The 17281-nt window shown below is 42.9% G+C and overlaps 1 protein-coding gene and 1 long non-coding RNA gene across 4 annotated transcripts in view; one reads left to right on the top strand and one right to left on the bottom strand.

Moving 5' to 3' along the window:
• Window positions 1–1932, bottom strand: part of LOC135055359 (uncharacterized) — a 155002-nt gene extending 153070 nt beyond the window's left edge. For both annotated transcript variants that reach the window (XR_010243723.1, XR_010243724.1), the window contains exon 1: window positions 1665–1932. This is a non-coding gene — a long non-coding RNA (uncharacterized LOC135055359). The remainder of the gene's footprint in view (window positions 1–1664) is intronic.
• CDH4 (cadherin 4) overlaps window positions 1923–17281 on the top strand; it is a 1018047-nt gene continuing 1002688 nt past the window's right edge. For both annotated transcript variants that reach the window (XM_063959329.1, XM_063959328.1), the window contains exons 1-2: window positions 1923–2238; window positions 7169–7280. In XM_063959329.1, the coding sequence (XP_063815399.1) occupies window positions 2179–2238; window positions 7169–7280 (172 nt within the window). In that variant the 5' untranslated portion in view covers window positions 1923–2178. The remainder of the gene's footprint in view (window positions 2239–7168; window positions 7281–17281) is intronic.

Here is a 17281-nt window from a genome sequence, read left to right as displayed (position 1 = left end):
AGACAGCGTTTGGGGGTGGGAAAGGGAGTGGTTGGGTAAACACTGGCGTATCATGGCTGTTCAGACTCCATTTTTGGGGGCGTGCATAAATTACCTGTTGCGATCTTAGGGGGTAATTCCAAGTTGATCGCAGCAGGATTTTTGATAGCAATTGGGCAAAACCATGTCCACTGCAGGGGAGGCAGATATAGCATGTGCAGAAAGAGTTAGATTTGGGTGGGTTATTTCATTTCTGTGCGGGGTAAATAATGGCTGCTTTATTTTTACACTGCAATTTAGATTGCAGATTGAACTCACCACACCCAAATCTAACTCTCTCTGCACATGTTATATCTGCACCCCCTGCAGTGCACATGGGCCCTCATTCCGAGTTGTTCGCTCGCAAGCTGCTTTTAGCAGCTTTGCACACGCTAAGCCGCCGCCTAATGGGAGTGAATCTTAGCATAGTAAAATTGCGAACGAAAGATTAGCAGAATTGCGAATAGAAATTTCTTAGCAGTTTCTGAGTAGCTCCACACTTACTCGGCAACTGCGATCAGTTCAGTCAGTTTCGTTCCTGGTTTGACGTCACAAACACTCCCAGCGTTCGGCCAGACACTCCCCCGTTTCTCCAGACACTCCCGCGTTTTTCCCAGAAACGGCAGCGTTTTTTCACACACACCCATAAAACGGCCAGTTTCCGCCCAGAAACACCCACTTCCTGTCAATCACATTACGATCACCAGAACAAAGAAAAAACCTTGTAATGCCGTGAGTAAAATTCCTAACTGCATAGCAAATTTACTTGGTGCAGTCGCAGTGCGAACATTGCGCATGCGCAATTAGCGGAAAATCGCTGCGATGCAAAGAAAATTACCGAGCGAACAACTTGGAATGACCACCATGGTTTTGCCCAATTGCTAACAAAAATCCAGCTGCGATCAACTTGGAATTACCCCCCTTACTTGCTACTGGAGAGCCCTCAGCGTCCCTGGAGAGCAGCTCAGCCTGCGCATCTTCAGGGGCACTCAGACTCTCCGATCGGACCCGATGTGTAATGATGGTACTGATGCATCAGCAATTATACACAGTGGGATGGAAATGATAGTATCTGTGTACAGTGCTGTATCATTCTGCAGTTTTACAGCATGGTCATTGGACGGAAATGATGGAACAGCAGTGGGCATCCCCATGCTCAGGTTAGCTTCTGCCCATACCATACTTGCCTACCTGACCCTCTCCATGAGGGAGAAAATGCTCTGTTCCTGGACTTTCCTGGTAATGTATGATTGCCATTACCTGTGGTGAGCTAGTTAATTGATAAGTAAGGTGTTTCACCACAGGTGATGGCAATCATACATTACCAGGAAAGTCCAGGAACAGAGCATTTTCTCCCTCATGGAGAGGGTCAGGTAGGCAAGTATGGCCCATACTAGCATCTAATCGCAATTGTTTATTGCAAAAGATAGCAAAGGCAGCAGCAAGAACCGCATCTGAGCAAGCCTCCATGCTCCCTTTTACTGTGAGTGTAGTATGCAAGACTAAATTATCTCATCAGTTGCTGGCATACCGGTGATCCCTCTCCTCCATGCGTTTTTATATATAATTGTTAGGAGTCATATTCCTCTTCCGTACATCTCATACTGTAAGTCCCATACGGCCCCGATATGCTGCCGCTCACCCACCGTGAATGTCACCGGATCTGTGCTGCTGTGAGACTGTCGCTGAGTCCCCGGCAGCGGCGGCAGCAGCAGCAGCAGCAGCAGCACCGCCATACCCCGTGTCCAGATACATTGCAGCGCTGCCGCTCAGCCTCACAGTGCACGGGTGGGCGGGGCGTCGCTGTCAATCAGAACACTTGGCGGGGCTTGCTCACTGGCACCGGCACGTTGATGGGCTCGTATATGTTGTCACTCAGCCACATTGTGGGGGCGCGGCTTCGATGCCTGGACCGCTGTGGGGGCGTGGCGCGAGTGTCAGTTAGCGGGAGTGGGCGGGGCGGTGCTGCGCTCAGCTGGTGCAGCCCGTTCACCTGCAGCTCAGAGCGGGGGAGAGACAGGGCGGCAAGCGGCAGCGCCCGGGGGCAGCGGAGCCTCACACCGGGACGTAAAGGACAGGAGGGTACTGACATTCCAGCCAACAACGGGGGGTGAGCCGGACACTTGGCCTCTAGGATCCAGAGTCCCGTCTGCCAGTAAGATGTCAGGGGGATCCGGGAGCGCTCTGCTGCTGTTGTTGGCCCTTCCAGGGGCACTGGGGGTAAGTGGGCAGAATTTTTTCATTCATTGACACTTAGAGCATTGTATCGTATAACCCAGTATAGCCTGCTGTGTGCCCCCTGCCTTGGCACCACTGGCACATGATATGCCCCTCAGTGGAGAGTATTAAATGGTCATGAATGAGTTCACCTGTATGAATGAAAAGGGGTAACTATGGTACAGTGTATAATCTGAGAGTGACAGGGGGAAATTGTCCTTAGAATAGGCTCCTGAACGGACATAAATTGTTAATCATGCATGGAACTGCGCCCAGGTGTGGGCATGGGGTGAGAGGGTTAGTTGGGTATGTTTATGAAAGAAGATCATTAATTGGTCCTGTTACTATTAATGCTGTGACCAGAGGGCACAGGGAGCTGGGGGTGGGGGTATATACGTCTATGTGAGTGGAATGGGTTTGTTTGGCATCGGCTCAAAGACTGGTACCACTACCTACCAGTGTGGCCAGCATTGGCATAGCCCTCTGTGGGTGGAAGGGTTAAATGGGCATATGCAACTGTGTGCACACCCTGTAGATGGTCAGCCAGGCTACTTGATCTCCATACCACTATGTCCCTTCTCAGGTGGAAGTTCAGTGTGGGGTACATCTGTATGTGGTCACTGCCCTGCACTGCTGCCTGCTGGAATATGTGACCGTCTCACATCTGCAAAACTGAGCAGTGAAGGGATGTGACTGTAACTTGGAGATGGAGAATCTGACCACTCAGATATAGTACAGTCACCCTTCCCCCGACTGGCACTAGGGCACCTGCTTATTAGAACGAACTGCCGACATCTTGGCACTGATGTATCAATACTGAGCCCTGATTTGTGTGGGTAGTAGTAGTGACAGACTCAACAAAGCACAGTCTCCCATCCCTTCTCTCAGCTATAGAGAGACTCTGGGGAGCTGAGTACACGGTCATCTGCATTATCCTGCTTTCAGATCCAATGGTTCCTATATACAGTAATGTGATACACTGGCAGATAGGGCAACTTTTAGGGCAATGCCATTTGCATACCCTGTTTAACCCTTTCAGTGTGTAACTGCTTTTGTAAGTAGATGGGAAGACTGTGCATTGCAGAGGGAGATACAGACTGCATAATCTCTCATTGCAGGTTGTTTATAAGATATTTAATAAACCACTAGCTAGCAATTTACAGAAATGAATAGATTGACCAGTTGCACAGAAGCCTCTATGCAGGACAATGGGAGGGAATGACAGCAGAGGAATGCCTTACAGATCTGCTTTCCCAAGGACTGAATGCAGAAAACCTCCGGCTTGGAATCCTCTGCAGATTTCTCAGCCACTGAATGGGGTGACAGTAATAAAGATGCAGTGTTACCAGTGTGACAAACATTTCTGTGCTTTACAAAGTGTCACTGAGTCTGCTTGGTCTCTTTACAACACACATGTCCTGTGACCTGCAGTGAAGCTTGCCAAGAACCTAATACTTCATTTCGCTGCTATGATAACTGGTGACACAAAATGTTTTGTAATCCAAGCACAAAGCTGTGTGGTATATGAGGGAATAAATGATAGAAACGCAAAAGACTTCATTGACTGATAGCTGCAAATGTTCTGTATCAGATTCCCCTTTCGCTAGGCTGCACAGATCTCTCCTCATTGGAATTTTAAATTACAGTTTTCCTCTCTGCTGAAATCCTTGCTTTCTGTTCTTCTCTGGTTCAGTGACCTGAGCCGGCTGAGCCACTGGTACTACAGGATAACAGCCTCCAGCCTGTCCTTTCTTTCATAAAAGAAAAAAAGCTTGTTAAATTCCCAAATAAAAAATTGCGCTTTGCAAATTTTTTATATATATATTTTAAATACATCCCAGAAAAGGGCATAAAACCATTCTCTTTGTAAAATGATTAATTAACTGTTTGTTCAACCTGTGGCTTGCATTTGTTGTGCTACAACTACTGACAGCAGACTGTGTACTGGGGCTTTTTGATTAGATGAAGATAAAAAAATAAGCCTGGTCTACATGTATGGCACTGAAGGAGTTAAAACGGTCTGGAGACTGTACTGTCTGGAGTAAAGTCTGCTAGAGATGGAAAGCCAAAACTTCCTATATACAGTAATTATCCTTCTTTATGTCATATATTTGTAGTTTTAGCATAGTCAAAATAGTAAATACTACTTTTACTTTCACAATCTATAAAAGAACTGAAAGAATTGAATAACACGTTATAATGTTTCTTAATCTGCATGCCTTTCTTTCAACAATATACAGTACACCCCAGACATGACTGAACTGTCAAAGTAGTTTTAGGGATATATACTGGAGCTTCTGTTGCAGGTGTATTATCTGTTATTTATTCATTGGGAGGTGAAATAAACGTGCGTCAAGTTCTATTTTTGGATTTCTTTGTGGTCTCTGTGCTGTAGGAAGATATTCTCATTCTCTGAATGGTCTCCTACAAAATAAATGAAAGTTCACCTGGTAGACTTCTGAAACACATATGCTTCCCAAAACCGGTCTTATATTTGCTTTACACTGAAAAATCAGCTGTCTTGTCCCTTCTAACTGTAGCGTACAGGGTCTCTTTCATAGAACCAGTTTTTGTAATCCCTTTTTACCTCTTCTGATTTGTATCGTCACAGATTACTTTGGTCTGTATCTATAGCTGGTCACCTGTCACCACTGTCCTTCGTCTCCCTAGCTATTGGCCATTTACAAAATACTGCTAATTACTTCCTATTACCCCCCCCCCCCTTCCTTCCCAGAATGGTCGATACTATTGTACAACTAGTGTATTGGTGTTAAAAAGACGTGCGAGTTTGTTTTTCTGATGTCTGTTGAAAGACCTGCTGTATTATCATATAGTGTCTTCAGTCAGATTTTGTTACCAGCTGACATAGTGCATGATGTTAGTAATAGAATGAAAAAGGCTGCAAACAGGATTTTTCGGAATAGTTTGTAGCATTCTATTTGTCTGCACTTCTTTTCATGACATGATTGAGATACGATTAATATATTAAGTACATTAATTTCTGCTTACTGTTCATTATAGGTTACTTCTGAATGATATCGTTTTCATGTCAAAACAGTTAATTCCTCAGTTGTAACCTTCTTTCCAGATGCCTAGTAGCAGTCTCCATCTTTCAGCATCAGCCAGCTAGTCATTGGTGATCTACATGTAATTAACTTCTAGATATGTGAATATATGACTGCAATAACAAAGAATCCATATGCATTTTAGTCAAATAATGAATCTTTTACAGTAAGTCCATCTGAATACACTAAAGATTCCAAATTCTAATTTGCATATTTGCATTAAGCAGGAGGGGCCTAAGTAATAAATCTTATCTGTAAGTTTAGCTTCTTGAAGCAGTAGTTTATAGTCCTGCGCTCAGACATTAGAAAATGGATTTTGCTGGCGGAATTCTCAGAATCATGCCCAATCTATTCCTGGTTTTTGATTTGTATTTTACAAATGAACTGCACCATAATCCAGTTGTTTTAAACACGATTTAACATTAAACATATCACCAAGCCTAGTATTCTTTTTGCAATGTTTCAACTCATAAGAAAAGTTTCAAAGTTGTCTGTATTATTCTTTATGGTGGTTATCACTAGAGCCACAATTGTGACTATACTATTCCTACCCTTATGCACCCATACAGTTACAATGTGGAAAATTCTGTTCTAAAGTGCGTGGTAACATGAATTTCACATTACTGTCCTCTGACAGCTTTGGAATTGCATTATTTCTGTCCCTAAATAATAGAGCAAAGGAAGGAGTTTTTGAATTGCAGTATATTTTCCCCCTAAATAAGAGCGCAGAGGCTGTTAGAGCTAATCAGGGTCATTATAGTCTTTGCTGTCTGCGGCTACATATTCCATCCCAAAAGACAGATTGAGAACTGCTACCAAGGAGATATAATCTGAACAAATACGAATTTCATGTGAAACTTTGTGAAATGAAATGTTTGCTATTTTTCTGGAAAAGAACCATAAATTTAACTCTCCTGTCTCTGAGTGGCAGCATATATGCACCACTGTATGTTTCTCAGAAGTTAATGCACTCAAATTTCCTGTAATTGGAATATTTCCTTTGAATATTGCCATATGCCAGGGAATTAGAATGTCTCATCAGACTGATTACATGTAATTCACTGATCTTTACACTGATCTTTTGCATCGTGTGTTTTTGTGTACTGAAGGGTTGTGCAGCAGTAAGTGATACATTTGGATGATCATGTGTGCTATGGATCATAAGAACCGACACCATAGACAGTTTCAGCTTGTCAGTTTATCACTGTCCAGCTGCACTGTAGCATTTCTTTAGTTCTTTATATATATATATATATATATATATATATATATATATATAAAATCAGAATTTTTATTTTTTTGTGCATCCATGGCCAGTTGCATTGTATCACCTCAGTTACACAATATGTTTTATTACATAGTACTGCTTCCCCTGATATGTTTTAGTTCATATTCTGTTAGAGTAGACAACTGCATAGTGACTTTTTTATTGTTGCAATTCTGTATGCCGGGTGTAATTCTCAGTATCTGTTTTTTTATTCTGTTTGAGCCTACAATAGCATACTGTACAGAAGAACTACTGTACTTCTCTTATTTTGTAATTTTATTTTTCATTCTGTATGTAACTCTTAGTATATTTTCACATTCAGTTTGCCTGTATGGGTGAACAGTACTTCTCTTGTTCTTTATGGCGTATGTAAATTTCAGTTCTCATTCATATTTACTATGCAGAATAAGTTAACCTTTATGGGTATTTTAAGTTCAATTGGCTGTTGCGATGATGTAAGGCTTGATTATCACCTGAAATATAGTGCATGGATTACTTGTTGTAACACTCCCTCAGAAGTTACATTGTAATGTTATCAGTTACACAGGTGTGCCACTTCTGTTGTACACACTAACAAATTGTTGTGGTGCTTTGCCCATAGGCACACACTGGGAATGTTACCGCACGGCACAGCTGCACACCAGGCTTTTCTGAGGAAGGTTACACAGCTCTCGTATCACCAAATATCAAGGAGGGGCAGACACTACTTAAAGGTAAGCGTGAGATAGCCCAACCCTTTTAGTGTCAAACTCGTTACCCATGAGTCTGTTGACTTTACGTGTATCCTCTGCTGTGTTCATGAACAAGTTATGGAATGAATTTCTATTAGTGATGATTCGCACCGTGTGTCTTATTTTTTCCGGCAGAATATATTTTTTACGGGAGCAGTTTAAACATTGCACTATACAAATCTTCCACAATGCTTCTCGTGTCTGTAGCGTCTCATGTCTCCGCTACCATTTAATATCCTCTTCCAGCGCTTTTAATTCTGGAGGGGAGGGGAACGGTTGCAGAACATTGCTCAGATCTGCTTGCTGATATCATACAGCTATGAGGGTTAATGGAGATTCATTGGAATGGTTAATTTGTGGGTTTCACTGCTGCTAAAAAAAATAATGTCTTTCAATTGTACGTATCTGACACTGAACATTTTAGTCATAATTTAATTTGTTGTAAATACTGAGAATTACATATTTGCTGCCATTCTTGTAATGAAAGCAGCTATGTGAAGATGTAGTATGGCTGTGAGCATATGCGTGCTATGTTAGTTTGAATTGCTGGTGGGTATTGGAGATTTACTTTGCACATCAGAAAGTCTGTTTTCTTTCTGCGTTATATGTAATTCACACATTTGCATTATTCATCTCATGTTCCAATAAACGCCGCTCTTCACTCTTCACGCTGTGATGTCACTGCATACAGTGCAAGAATCAGCTCTGAGGATTAATGGGCTGTTTTTTTTTTATTGTTTGTCTACGGAGAGAGAGTGAACATATGTTTTAGCAAATGGACAAATTCTCAGAGGACCTGCATGCTGAGTTCAGTATTTTTTAATACACTAATCTGCAAGCGTTTTCTACCTCCTTTATTATTCCAGTTCTGTATTTACTACTAAGGCGCTACAGTGGACCTGTTACCAACACACAGTGGAGGCTAAAAATGTGATCCTATATTCATTGTATCCACTCAATAGGAGCTAGTAACATCAATAAGGCATCAGAGAGGCACGAGACACAACGTTCCCAGAGACTTCTTATGTTGCATTCTCCTGAATATCAGTTCAACCTAAAAAATGGGCCTACTTTAAAGATTTTGTATGAAGTAGTCATGTTGTAGTGTAAATTGCTCCTCTTCTCTCCAGTACAACCCTGCAGGATGGATTTCTCAGTTAGTTTATGACTCTGGAGACTGCATGACTTTGAACATGGGCCCTCATTCCGAGTTGATCGGTCGCAAGGCGAATTTAGCAGAGTTACACACGCTTAGTCTACGCCTACTGGGAGTGTATCTTAGCATCTTAAAAGTGCGAACGAAGTTTACGCAATATTGCGATCAAAAAAAACTTAGCAGTTTTAGAGTAGCTCCAGACTTACTCGGCATCTGCGATCAGTTCAGTGCTTGTCGTTCCTGGTTTGACGTCACAAACACACCCAGCGTTCGCCCAGACACTCCCCCGTTTCTCCAGCCACTCCTGCGTTTTTTCCGGAAACGGTAGCGTTTTCAGCCACACGCCCATAAAACGCCGTGTTTCCGCCCAGTAACACCCATTTCCTGTCAATCACACTACGTTCGCCGGTGCGAACAAAAAGCCGTGAGTAAAAATCCTTTCTTCATAGCAGAATTACTTAGCGCAGTCGCAGTGCGAACATTGCGCATGCGCTCTAAGCTGATTTTCACTGCGATGCGAAAAAAAAGAACGAGCGAACGACTCGGAATTAGGGCCATGCTTGGGAAACTATCAGGACTCTTAACTCATGCAGAACTACATTTCCCATGTTGCTCAGCCTGTGGCCGGAGTGATGAAAGGTGGCTCATCAATGATTTAGAGAGACCCTTGGATTACTGCAGACTTGCAGATTCTCGCTGTCCTTTACAGCTGTTGTTCCAGTTCAGTGCAGTGCTTATGCCTCAGAGGATTTAATACAAAATTAAAGTGTCATATGTACGAGATAGAATTCTTTCTGAAATGACATTGTAATTATTGCTAGTAAGTTGTTCTTGCTCAGTTGAGGAAGAGACTGGAACTCAAGTGATCTTGGAGCAGAAGTAAAGTCTTAATAGTATCACAACAATGTAGTTTGTTCTTGTTTGCTTTGAGATTAGGCAACAATTCTTCTGACACAAGTTAGTTATGCATGTATCCTTTCTCTCTTAAGGAGGGTACACACGGAGAGATGTATGCTTAATTTCTAAATTTAGACATCAAGCATGGATCTCTCCGTGTGTATGCCCTATAGCTGCTATCGCTGACTCTAGATTGGCCAAATCTACTTAGATCGTTCACTTCACCACTGGGTGAAGTGAGCGTCACCCCCGTCCCCCTTCCCCCCCTCGCTCAGCACACATTGCGCTGTGTGCTGAGCGGGACAGAGATGTGTGCTGAGCGTTCTGTGCTAGATCGCACACATCTCTGTACAGTTCTAATCTAGCCTCCCTCGATTTAATCATTTCTACAGAATCATCAGTTTGTCTCGGGTCAAGATGTGAAAGTGTCTACTATCACAGCAAGGAACATACAGGGAGATTTGTCAGGCCTCCAAAGAGTGGAGATGTGCAGACATTGGCCATAGCAGCCACGCAGCTAACTTTTATAAATTACAGTCTATATAACATCACAGGTACATGCTGATTGATTAATATGAGCAACCTCCCTACTTCTCCACTCTGTTATCTTCATCCTCTACGCATTTCCATGGTCAGCGTTTCTAGTGCATTTCTGATGCATTTTAAGTGCGATTTAGACATGTTTTCAGTGGAATTATTATTTTTTTGTTAATTTGTTAGAAAACGTTGGCACACATCGATAATGACCCACATTGTACCCACAATTCCATTTCCTCGGGTAATTGTGTGATCAGTCGGTATGGGGGAGAAGCGGTATTAGCACACGTTATGTGCGCTAGACCGCTTCTCCCCCATTTATGATGGCCGCGGAATGTGCACACTAACAGGGCGTCCATATCGGCGCTGCTATCTAAAAGATAGCAGGCTGATATGCGTGGGCAATGTATGAACGGTCAGCATCGCTGACCGTTCCGACACCTGCAGCTGTCGATTTTGACAGCTGCAGGTGGCGATGCCCATTCACCACAGCAGGGACAGAGCTGTCCCTGTCTGTGGCAAGTGCCAGCTCCTGACAGCGCTGGGGATCTCGCGCGAATAGCAAAATCCTGCGCAGGCGCACAGTAGCAGGCCGGGAAGAAGACACAGCACGTCAGCACTGAGCTGACGCGCTATGTGTTCATGGGGACATCGTCAGAGGGGGGAGCGAAAGCTTCAGCAGGCAAGATGTTCTTACATCTTGTCATCTTGTCGATGTCCCTTCCTGCTTCATCTTGGTAGTGAGACGAAGCAGGAAGTGTTATAACGACACGATGCGTGACACTATAATACAGTTAGCCAAGGTTCCTTAAGTTCTGCTGGACTCCTTCCAGGTTATCTGACTCCTAATCACTAGGCTGCGCAGAATAGTTTTTGGTTCTAGAACATCAGAAATAATTTGACATTGCACCTTTGCAATCCCATCTGTTTTGCTGTCTTACACCAGTAAAAGCAGAAAACGAATCTAATGATGCATTTTTTAGAAACTTGTCTCCTCCAGTTCTGCAGGCACTTCTCCTTCTAATGACGCTTAAGAAACCAGCTTGCAATAATTCATATGCTCTATTTCTGCAATAAATGGATTGTATAAATGGTTTAAAAAGTGAAATTTCACACTGCTAAATGGCCCTACAATGCAGCATGTAGTGTTAATTTCATTGCTGAGTGCTACTGTTACCGCATAAAGATATGGGGGGAAATGTAATAGGGTGTGAGAATCAGAAAGTGAGTGATTTGGGGAGATTTCTGCTGTTTTTTTTAAAGTGGCAATCATTTACATGGCAAAATAAGGTTGATTTTGCCATGTAAATGATTGCCACTTAAAAAAAACCATGAGAAATCTCCCAAAATCTCTCACTTTCTGATTCTCACACCCTATTACTTTTCCCCCCTGAACTGATTCATGTAACATAATTTGTTGTAACTTTGCCACATGCCTTGCAGTATGTTAATGCTTACATGAAAACGTTCCCCAGAACACTGTCAGGAAGGCTAAAACTGCAGAATATCTAAGGAGCAATGTCCAGATAAAAAAATGACACTTAAAAAAAAAAAAGAATTCTCACACCGGAAATGTATAGCTCCCCCCAAAAAGCTCTAAAAAGATATGGGTAGAAATAAGTTATTTATGGCCATATATGGAGTAGTATGCATTACAAGATGTGGTCAGCACCTCACAAGTAGCATAGAAGCCAGGTTTATGTCAATAACATACACTTATACTCAACCAGGTCATGAGCGCACAGAAACTTTTTTTAACATCTGTGTTGAAAAAAGCATCCACTATCAGGTTTTATTTAAATTTTAAAATTAAATCTATTACACAGCAGGTATAAGCTTTCTTTTATCGTGCGCGAATGAAATTAGCAAAAAAGTATTTCTAAAATACACCTACAAATTCATGTACTATAAACGCAAACAAAAAAGAATCCGCTTCGGAGGTGAATACGCAAACTGGCAATCAGATTCAGGTAGCTAGTGCGAGTGATCGCCATCCTCATCAGGGTTTATTTGTACCAGCAACCAGGCAATCTGGAATAACACCGCTACTGATTGGCATCTCCGAATAGCTATGCAGGTCTACGTCAGTCCCAATTACAGACGCATACTCTTACTGTACTCAGACTGCATATGCATGCTCCTGTCACACCTTCCCAAATGTAAGGGGGCACAATTGGCAGATTTAAATACAGATTTGTTCCTGTTGGCCTCTATACAGTACAAATGTTACATGTCAGAGTGGCATCCTTAGCAGTAGTACAACTCTAGGAACAATTTGCTGATTCATGTTACTCATGTACGCGAGAAACAGAGCTTGCCCACTTGCACGACACTCACTTTGAAAGGGGTGTAGTACCGGCGCTCGGGCTCCCGGCGACCAGCATACCGGCGCCGAGAGCCCAACCGCCGGCATACCAACAGCGGGGCGAGCGCAAAGGAGTCCCTTGCGGGCTTGCTGCGCTCGCCACGCTGCGGGCACGGTGGCGCGCTACACGCGCCACACTATTTTATTCTCCCTCCAGGGGGGTCGTGGACCCCCACGAGAGAGAATAGCTGTCGGTATGCCGGGTATCGGGATTCCGGCGCCGGTATACTGTGCGCCGGGATCCCGACATTCGGCATACTGAAGACCACCCCTTTGAAAGGGATGTAGGGGCATGTGTATTACATTTTATTGGGTTTTAGACCCGGTAATTGTAAATTCGGGATGTAGTTATGTGACCACCGATCACAATACCGACCAATACATCCCGAACACTGCAAATCCGCTTTGTTGCTCTCGCCCCCACCGCTGCCATTCTGTGGCCGGGATCCTGGCGCCAGGATGCTGACCGCCTGGATCCCAGCCGCCGGTATCACGGCCCCATCCTGTAATTTCTTATAGTTGTTCTGAAAGGAGCATGTGTAGTTTTATAACCACGCATGTGTAGAGGCCATTGCTGGGGAGGGTTACACCGGATCCCTCTCCTAGTATTTTTTCAGAATGTAGCCTAGTGTTCACTCTAGGCTGTTTTAGCAGGGCGCCGAGCCCTGCCCGTTTTTTAGCAGGCAAAACCCGCCCTGCCCCTTTTGCGGCGCCCTGCTAGAACAGCCGCCCGCTTCTTGCCCTCCCGGCGTGTATAGATGCCGTGCGCATGCGCGCGGCATCCATTCACGCATTGGGAGAGGGCTGGGGGAAGCCCAGCACCGACGGAGGTGCTGGGCACGCCCCCAACAGTGACGTCGCCGGCCACAGACGCTCTCTATAGTAGCGTCTGTGGGCCGCACCGCCCCCTAAAATGACGTAGGCGTGGCCACGCCCCCTAATTTGCGTGGTCGCGCCCCCGTTTCGGACGCGCGAGCGGCTTCGTGCCCCCGGAGTACGGCGCCCTGCCCCTTTTCACTCCTAGAGTGAACACTAATGTAGCCCATACTGGCGTTAGCTGGCGGGACCAAGCTCTGGAATGCTTTGAAGCATGCCAGAGCTTGGCATATCTGACAACTTGAAGAAACACATGGGGGCTACAGCTGTTGTATGAAACAGATGGACAGCGGCAGATATTGGAGATATCTGCTATGGTCACTCCTTTATGCATTCAGGGGATAATATTTGTGGGTATCCCGATTCCCCAGAAACCTGATTTTCATAGATATACTGCAAATATTGAATGAAAAATAGGTTTAATGTAAAGTGAACACATTTAAAACAAAAGACACCTACATACGACAATAACTGGACATAAAAAAAAAAAAAAAGTATTTATTTGGGGATACTAACTTCAATTCTAGATTTTTTAATTTGTGTACTGTCATTACTAAAAGAAGCTTTTTTCCCTGATTGGTAAAATAATGTAAAGTGATTCATTTAACAGACATCCTGGTAATTTAGCCACCAGGGGAGCTGTTGTATTGGAGTATGTGGCTATTGTCACGTTATTTTAACCCAGATATGTAAATAAATAAGGGTCTTAATCTTAATACTTCTCCCCATACATTTTGCTGCATACTGTGAAACTATAAAGTATACTTTTCCATTCGGATATTACAAATGTGTATTTTTGTGATGAAATATGTTCATTTTCACTATGTATTCATTCTTCCTATGAGAAGGGGATAGAGTTGATGTAGAACATGCTCCGTTTGCTTCATTAAATGTAAAATTACCCAAAAAGCTGATCTGAGGACACAAAAGTAGGAAGATACTTTATTTATGTGTATTATAAATCTGCACTGAAATGGAGTATACAGTTTAATTAACCCCTCTCGCTCATGCAATAACATGTCTTGATTGCTTGGAATAGGAGATTGTCCCCTGTGCACTTTTCTGAGCCCCTGCAGTGATAGGGAGCATTACTGTCCTCTAATACCCAAGGGAGGAATGTGGCAGGCAATTACTGTCACACTGCAGGATAAACAGCTCCACTTTTCAATATGTGGTTTTACTGGGCAGGCTGCTTTTAGCCTCTTGTGGACTATAGCATACCCTTGGACGTAATAATCATAAATTGGTATAACTAATTTAAGAAGTAAATGATAATATAAGAACGTAAGAGAGCCCTTGAAACACAGTGTAAAATAAATATTTTAAAAAGAATAATTGAATAAATATGTTTTATGGCATACATAATTTTGCCGTAACTGATACAATCAAAGCGGACTACGGAAAATTCAAACTAACCAGAAATATATACCTCATATGTACATTTAAATGTGAAATATATTTCAAGTTTATGCCAGAATTATTGTTTTTTAAACTTGGCAACTGCTTTAAGAATGGTTATTTTCCCTGTAGTATTAACCCCCAAAACATATGCATAGCTCCCAACATAGAGGGTCCATGGGGGAACACACTGCACCCATTTAATTATACTACTCTATACCTCTATGCTATACCTATACCTCTGCGGAATCCCATGTCAGCCGGCGCTGCTGACATAAATTATTGGTAAATGTTACTGCTGCCATATTTCCGGTGATTTGCACATACGCAGTAGAGCAGTCCTCAGGAACCAGATGCGGATGCAATGTTCTTGGAGACCTGTGCATGCACAGTAAACTCTGGCACAAAGCCAGAGTCTACGCGCTGCCAGAAAAGAGTTTGCCCCCACGGAGCCCGCACACTGGCCCTTAAACCGACCCTGGTACAAATGCATTTATTGGAAAATACTGCTTTCTTTTGCATTTAGTGAACCAGAGCCATAACTAGACATTTTGACACCCCCCTCCCCGAATATTTTTCATACAGGAACTTAAGGCGAGCCCTGGCGCCCAGTGAAAGCACTTGCTATGATTCCCCATCTCACATTTTATATATATATATATATATATATATAACACCTATACTTATAGAACACTCCCAAGAAAATGGATTTCGACAGCAGTTCTCTTATACCATCATTTATGCACTTCATTTGGGAGCTCTTTGTTATTTAGTAACATTATCCTTATTTTAAATCACACATTTCTTAACAGTCATACCCAAGACCTTCAGTAACATCCTCCTTTATTTAAACCACACATTTCAAATACTGTCATACCCAGGATTCAAACCCATTGCCTTCCATGTGGCAGAAAGACACCTTACTCATGGAACTATTTGTTCCTGTATGGGAATTATGAGAGTATTTTCAAATGTGTGCCTGAAATAATGGAGTGTGTGACTGAGGGTACTTAGGGACATAAGGGGGGAGATGGGGACAGCTGGGTGGCGCGTGGGATTAAAGAGGAAGAAGTTGCAAGTGAGATTCATTAAAACAAAAAATTGACAGTTGCTGTTGAACAGTGCCCCCTGCCTTGCGGTGCCCTGTGTGGTGGCAGATGTCACACCACCCTAGTTACGACCCTGTAGCAAATAAATACTAGGTAGCTATGTTTTTACACTGAAACTCAATGTTAAGATAGAGCACGCCATTACAAACTACAGGTACAGGGTATACAGTATTTACTAAAGTATGGGATTTTAGAAGTTGAGATGTTACCTATAGCAACCAGTCAGATTCTTCTTATTTTTCTAGCACCTTGTAGAAGATAATAGCTAGAATCTGATTGGTTTCTCTGGGCAACATCTCCACTTGTAATAGCCTGCACTTTAGTAAATATACCCCTAAATCTCTCTACACTTTTAGGCTATGCACTGCCTGCAATACAACATGATTTTTCCGAGGCGCAAACTGCTTTTTTGCCCCTTTTTTTAAGCATGATGCCTGAAATGTTTTGTAAATGGGACATGGCTATGCCCTCTCAGACAAAAAAGCATGAGTGAGTCACTTTGGAGGTGCAGTCATGTCACACTGTCGGTATGACATCATCATCCCATGTACCTAAGCTCTTTGCAGCGCTGGAGGTTTTTCTTTTGAGCATTAAAATCAATTTAAGGTAACTTACTCATAATAAAAATACTTTTTTAGGCAACCTTTACCAAGGCAAGATTATACAGTATATTGGCATTACAAGTGTTAATGAAGCCTGTACTGAGTTGTTGTTAATTAGTCGTTTGTTTGCTTTGTTAAGGGGGGTACACATGGAGAGATCCGTACTTAATCTTGTAAGCAATCTAGTACCGGCGATAGCGACTCCGTGCGTCTCTATCACCGGTACTAGAGTAGCCTGCAGGCACAATCTAGGACATCGCTCACTTCACCGCTGTGTGAAGTGAGTGCCCCCCCCCCTCCGCTCAGCACACATGAGCGGGGGGAGAGATGTGTGCTGAGCGGTCTGTGCTAGATCGCTCAGCACACATCTCCCCGTGTGTGACCCCCTTTAGCTGCTGGGCTTCAACCCTTTTGTATATTTTTTCTTCTCTGCCATTTTTGTCTGTTGGGTCAAAAGGTGCATTCACATGGTGAGATATTGACTATGCCCGATTTTGACTATGCGATTTCCCTTAAACTTCCCGAGAGCCCAGAAGCACCCAGAAGTTATTGTCTATACACACGGTGCGATTTTGGCTATGTGCGATCTTGACTATGGCCGTTTTTTTTTACTATACTTTATACTAGATTGTACACAATATAGTCACAATTGCCTTGCCTGCACAGTCTATTTTTTCTTCCAATACTGAACCCGCGGGGCCGCACATTGGTATCGCAAGCTGTGTACACACGGTGCAATATGTGCTAACTTCTCCTGCGATTTTGACTATACAGTCAAAATCGCAAGTACACATTGCCCCGTGTGTATGCACCTAAACTGTGCTTCTTTTGTGTTGTTTATTATTTATTTTTTCACAGATTAAACAGCACCGGGAAAAAATAAGGTAGTACTGAGAAAAATAAAATGCCTAAATGTAATAATAAAGAGGAAAAAAGGTATACTGTATTATTTGACTGTAATACATTATTGTAACAAAATACTTTTTCCGTTTTATGTGCTTGAATACAGCACATAATAATAAATAATAATAATAATAATAATA

This window comes from Pseudophryne corroboree, chromosome 3 (assembly GCF_028390025.1).
Source record: "Pseudophryne corroboree isolate aPseCor3 chromosome 3, aPseCor3.hap2, whole genome shotgun sequence".
Lineage (NCBI taxonomy): Eukaryota > Metazoa > Chordata > Amphibia > Anura > Myobatrachidae > Pseudophryne > Pseudophryne corroboree.
This window is presented reverse-complemented; position numbering and strand designations above follow the sequence as displayed.